General features: G+C 43.6%; 1 protein-coding gene across 1 annotated transcript; it reads left to right on the top strand.

Annotated features, from left to right (window-relative positions):
- Window positions 1–1,863: 1,863 nt before the first annotated feature.
- Window positions 1,864–5,812, top strand: LOC123061628 (cytosolic isocitrate dehydrogenase [NADP]; the record flags this gene model as incomplete). The annotated part of the gene is given in 15 exon segments (XM_044484807.1): window positions 1,864–1,917; window positions 2,562–2,605; window positions 2,712–2,821; window positions 3,197–3,234; window positions 3,347–3,424; window positions 3,529–3,582; window positions 3,770–3,871; window positions 4,028–4,113; window positions 4,209–4,312; window positions 4,395–4,463; window positions 4,541–4,656; window positions 4,753–4,787; window positions 4,949–5,091; window positions 5,316–5,441; window positions 5,522–5,812. Coding segments are annotated over 15 exon segments (1,230 nt in total). The 3' UTR covers window positions 5,598–5,812.
- Between the last annotated feature and the right edge of the window lie 269 nt (window positions 5,813–6,081).

The following is a 6,081-nucleotide window of genomic DNA, read 5'->3' as shown; positions in this document are numbered from 1 at the left end:
ACTGCAACCTAACCAACTATCTTGGAACCAAGGCTCGGGAGGCGCTTCTGTGGTGGCATGCAAATCTTCGTCAAGCTCATAAACATATGAGTTCAGATGAGGACCAGAAGACAGCAACCCTCGGCAGGATCTTGGCTGAGGAAATCCACAAGACCCCCGGCAAGACCCTTGCTGGGGATGACAGCAACGCCATGGCAAGATCCTTGCCGGGCCCCCAACAAGACCCTTGCCGAGGGCGTCAGTAGGGCCACTGCCAGGCCCGCGCCAGCCAAGACTCCGCCACCGTTCGCATGCAGCTGCCAACCCAATCAGCTGGGCAGGCACCTGCGTGGCAACATGCAGCTTCCAGGCCAAATCAGCAAGCACATGCGTGGCGGCATGCAGATCTTCATGAAGGCCCTACCACCGCGCCACCTCAGCTTCCTGCCTGCCTACATGGCGCTGCATGCATTGCTAGCTTGGGCGTGTGTCGAAGCGAGGCGGAGCGGCGACGGACGGGCCGGGCCTCGTTCCCGTCCCCGATAAAGCTAATGGACACCTACATAGTGCATTTAATGCGCTTTGTCCCGTAATGCCGTGCGATAAGCTCGCGCACTATAGGCCTTTCCACCTCCTGTGTGCCACTGTGGCGGCCCCCTTTTTTTATAAAAGGAGGCCCGAGGCGACCAGGAGGGCGATTCGGCTTTTTGGAACGGCGCAACCACCGTAGCTAGTTCAGAAAGCTCAAGAACACTCAATACATCCACCAAAGCAGGACTAGGGTTTTACGCATCCTTGCGGCCCGAACCTGGTTAAACGACCCGTGTGCTAGCTCCTAAACCTGCTCTTCTCATGACCCCGCGCCCGCCGACCATAGAAGGGATCCCAGTGATCCCATAGGTGTCGTTCTCACCGACAACATCGTTCCCCATGTCTCCTATTGTTTCGTTCTGTCCAGACCGTCCAGCACCCAACTAAGATAATGGCAGCAAGTGATTCTGGAACTTTCTCGTTGTCAAGAAGGAAACACTTCAGTTCAGACAAAAAACCTTGGCCCATGTACAAGAGAACAATGCATGTGTTATTGTTTCATCGACTCTGCAATCCTCGCAAAATGATATATGACACTTCTGTAGAACCGAACGACATGGCACAAATTTGTTAATAATCCTCCATCAGAAATTACAAACTTTAGGCGGCATTGGGATTTTCCACAACTTCTGTCAATGACTAATAGGAGCAGTCATGGAGGTGGATGCACTCTCGTTTTGTCTCTTCAACTGTAATAAAGCTTTGTATGCAGACCGAACAGAGAAATTTCCTAATTTATCATGCTTCTAGGCCCAGATGTCCTCCGGCATATGCCCCACATGAACTCTATATATCGCCTCTGTATCAGGTGGCAGAAAATTTGCCTCAATTTTCACTCTATCCCAATCACCATTCTCCTGATCAATGAGCTCTTCCACCAGATTGACATCATCATGCACACAATGTTTTTTTTTTAAACGATCATGCACACAATGTTGTGTGCATTGCAGTGCTAAAAAAAACTCGGACTCTTCAGACACTTGCAAGCCAAAAACTCCTTGGCCACTGAGGTCCCAAAGTCTCTTCACCCGCATGCACCATCCAAATTCCAAAACACCCCATCCCAACCTCGCGCAGTCTGATCCGATCCTATCGGCCGGAGTGAGGCAGATTTAAATGATTTTCTAAAATATCCCTACCGCAGACGGGCCCCACTCGCCCCCTCCGCCTGGTCTTTAAATGCGCTGGCAAAGTTGCTCACTCCGTTCTCTCTCCTTCCCGTGCCACCACAGCCGCCGCCTCCCCCACCAACCTGCCCCGACCCGCTCCCGACCTCCGAGGCAAGCAGCGCCTCCGCCATGGCGTTCGAGAAGATCAAGGTCACCAACCCCATCGTCGAGATGGACGGTCAGATCCCCCTTCCACTCCACTCCCACTCCCCGGCAGATCTATCTCCGCCGTTCCCTTGCCGATATAAACGATGTCTTGCTGAATTTTGTATTCTGGTCGGGGTGATGCCAGGAGATCTGAGAGATGTATAGCCGTCGTTCTGCCCCTCCTTTTTTTCAATATCTTAACTGTTGGGTTCAGGTGTCTCTGATGTCTGATCTATTATCTCCGTACTTGGATCGCCGCCGTGGTGTCGGAGATCGGATTTAGAACGTAGATGGCGAGATAACTGCACATGTATGACACCTTGGGTACGATCACGATTGTCTGTTGACAATCGGAAGGTGCAGGGTTGGGCGTACTATGCCTGACGTATAACTGCTGGATCTCGTTTCTGAAATCTATTTTCAGAAACTGTAAGTTTTTTCGATACGATTGCTGGCGCTTTCGGTCCAATCGTAGCCAGTGCTTCATGCCTGCATCGCATGTTGCATTGGGTAGCTCTTTTTTTTTGGAAAGAAAATGATGTCGAACTTTCAGTTTAAGCAATAAATTTGTTCACAAAATAATACTAATATTTTGTAGTTCTTTTTCATCTTATATGTAATCAATTGATTTGTTGGTCCACTGTCGTGCTGATGTCTTGTTTCTTTAACCTATAGGCGATGAGATGACCAGAGTATTCTGGCAGTCTATCAAGGACAAGGTAATCAATAAGCAACAGCTCTGACAAATCTGATCCGCTTGGGCCATTCTGTGTGTGTGGTTCTTGTTTTCCATATGCTGCCAGGCTGATTATTTCTTTGTTTCAGCTTATCTTCCCATTTTTGGACTTGGACATTAAGTACTTTGACTTGGGAGTTCTACACCGCGATGCAACTGATGACAAGGTTACAGTGGAGGCTGCAGAGGCTACTCTCAAGTAAGAAGTTTTGAATAATCTGAGTTTCTGCTGATGTTATGCTTGTGTTCAAGTAAAAATATGATTGCTGTGATCACACCATTACAAGCGTTTTATGTAGCCTATAATTTGTTTGTCCTGTTTTCTAATCATTAGTAGTTCTGTTGTGGTATATTTCCCAACGAATTTTGAGTACTATGGTTGATGTTCTTAATTATTCAAATATTATTAACAGTGAGGCAGATACCTTTTCACTACTCTTGTTGATTAGTTGTATCATTTTCATATCTTTGAAACTAGCTAGTTTTGTCAGAAGGATTTGACCATATATAACTTTAGCATATTCTTATGACTTTGTTGTTCTATAGTGCTGTTCTAATCCAATATTATTTTCAGGTACAATGTGGCTATTAAATGTGCAACTATTACTCCAGGTATATTTCACTCAAGCTTATGCAGCTCAATTATTTGTTCTTCGTATTGTTGAAGCACTAGCACTATTTGATGATATTTTCTCTCTAATATCTGGTTACTTCACCATGACAGATGAAGATCGGGTTAAGGAGTTCAACCTAAAACAAATGTGGAGGAGCCCAAATGGCACAATTAGGAACATTATAAACGGCAAGCTCCTGCTGTATTTCAATATAATGGACATATTAGGTTTTCGCTAAAAAAATGGACGTAGTTAGATTGTTGACATTTCTCTTTACACTTGTTACCTGCAGGCACCGTGTTCAGAGAGCCAATTATATGCAAGAATGTCCCAAAGCTTGTTCCAGGTAAGGAGGATTAAAGCTACTACTCCCTCCGATTCATATTACCTGCCCCTGCTTTAGTACAACTTTGTACTACTAAAGCAGTAACAAATAATATGGATCGGAGTGAGTGCATACTTTTTTTTCTAACGTGAACACACATTTTGGAATGCAAAATTTCCTTGCTAAACTGTTTCTTTGGTGTAATCAGGATGGACTAAGCCCATCTGCATTGGAAGGCATGCTTTCGGTGATCAGTACAGAGCAACTGATGCCGTTCTCAAGGGACCTGGCAAACTCAGACTAGTTTTCGGTACGGTTGCATAACCACTCCACTTACAATTAAGCATGAAAGAATGAAGTCTTTGTAGTTCTATATTTTCACGTATGATTGTATTGTTTGTTTGGAGAACTGGTGCTAGCAAACGCTGATATTCTTTGCCTTTTTGTTTCTTTGGTCTACTGGCAGAGGGAAAAGACGAGACGGTTGACCTTGAGGTTTTTAACTTCACTGGTGCTGGAGGAGTCGCCATGGCTATGTACAACACAGATGAGGTACTGCTATGCCTGGACTGGTTTCTGCAGTTACAAACAATATTTGCATTTTGGAGTAAAATCCTGACATCTAATTAATTAATTATTGTGTACAGTCAATTCGAGGTTTTGCTGAAGCTTCTATGGCAATCGCTTATGAGAAGAAATGGCCATTGTACCTTAGCACAAAAAACACAATCCTTAAGAAATATGATGGCAGGTAGTTCATAGCTACACTTAAATATTAGTTAAAGCCTATTCCGAGACAATTAGATCAGGCTAAATATACTTTTATTGTGTAGGTTCAAGGACATTTTCCAGGAGATCTATGAAGCTGGCTGGAAATCCAAATATGAGGCTGCTGGAATATGGTGCGTTTTGAATCATTCTTGCTTCGAGCTCTTTTGTAATCTTTTGTCAAAGTATGTCATGAGTTGCTTTTTGGTAGGTATGAACATCGTCTCATTGATGACATGGTTGCCTATGCACTTAAGAGCGAAGGAGGCTATGTTTGGGCTTGCAAGAACTATGACGGAGATGTGCAGAGTGATTTCTTAGCTCAAGGTCACAACACTGTAACTTTTGAGTCTCTGCATAAAATATTCAGAAAATTTATCTTTTGTCCCGTGCTCAATAACCAATGCTGAAGTGTATGTGCAGGTTTTGGTTCTTTGGGCTTGATGACGTCAGTATTGGTATGTATTTTCTCATTACTAATGTTCTTGAATCTTGACTAAATCTTGGGTGTTATCTCTTAGTGTGAAAAGCCTTTACTTTGGTCATATCCATGTCGGTACTTCTACATATATATTGAGAATATTTGTTAGGTTGTGCTAATTCCTTTTGATATTTATAGATGTGCCCTGATGGTAAAACCATCGAAGCTGAAGCTGCCCATGGCACAGTTACCCGCCATTTCCGTGTTCACCAGAAAGGTGGTGAAACCAGCACAAACAGCATTGCTTCAATCTTTGCTTGGACAAGAGGACTTGCACACAGGTACACCTATTACTTCTATATCTCTACCGGTGCAAGTGTGCAACCCTTTGTGATAACCATGTATACGAGGGTAATTTCCTCTTTGTTCAGCTATACTGTATCAGTGACAGCAAACCTTTTTCTGGTGTGACCAAAATAGTAATTAAGACAAGTATATTGGTCCCTATAATTATTACTCTAGTGGACTTTGCTTTTTAGCTGATTCTCCCATGTCCACACTGCAGGGCAAAGCTAGACGAGAATGCTAGACTTCTTGAATTTGCACAGAAACTTGAGGAAGCGTGCGTCGGAACTGTGGAGTCTGGGAAGATGACCAAGGACCTTGCACTCCTTGTTCATGGATCCTCAAAGTATGTTATGCTGCTCAGCTTTCCCTCTACTGTATTCATAATTGATAATCTGATATCTCATTGTGCTATTTCGTTTTCAGAGTTACAAGAGGCGATTACCTGAACACTGAAGAGTTCATTGACGCAGTTGCTGCTGAGCTCAAATCAAGACTGTGAAAGACCTCTCCCTCTTCAATGCTTGAATAGTCATTACTCATCGATTCAAGTCATTTTGGTTATGTCGCCATTATCTGTCATGCTTTCATCCTGAACAGAACGAGCTTTTACTGCACAATCGCATATTATTGTCAAAAATGCAATCGATTCTGTAGATGCTGATGTTATCTAAGTGGGGCTCACAATAAAGGACATATAGAACCGTTATTCCCATCTGATGATTGTGTCATGTCTAACCAGCAGCTTTTACATTTGAATGGAGATGCTTATAGTTTGCTCGTTTAATTTGCTTGGTAGTTTGCCCCTTTTTTAGGAGAGCAGGAAAAATCCTGCTACTTACTAGTAGAAAACAGTTCTGGCTGCCAGCGTTTTTTTTAAACAAGTCGAGTTTGAAACCAATTTTGCTAAGTCTCAATTGAGACATTGACTTTTCTCAGTCGATGCTATATTTGTTTGATCTTGTGCATTCGTGCAAAATTATATT

The sequence above is a fragment of the Triticum aestivum genome, chromosome 3A (genome assembly GCF_018294505.1).
Source record: "Triticum aestivum cultivar Chinese Spring chromosome 3A, IWGSC CS RefSeq v2.1, whole genome shotgun sequence".
Classification (NCBI taxonomy): domain Eukaryota; kingdom Viridiplantae; phylum Streptophyta; class Magnoliopsida; order Poales; family Poaceae; genus Triticum; species Triticum aestivum.
Note: the sequence above shows the minus strand (reverse complement) of the source record. Positions and strands in the feature narration are given on the sequence as shown.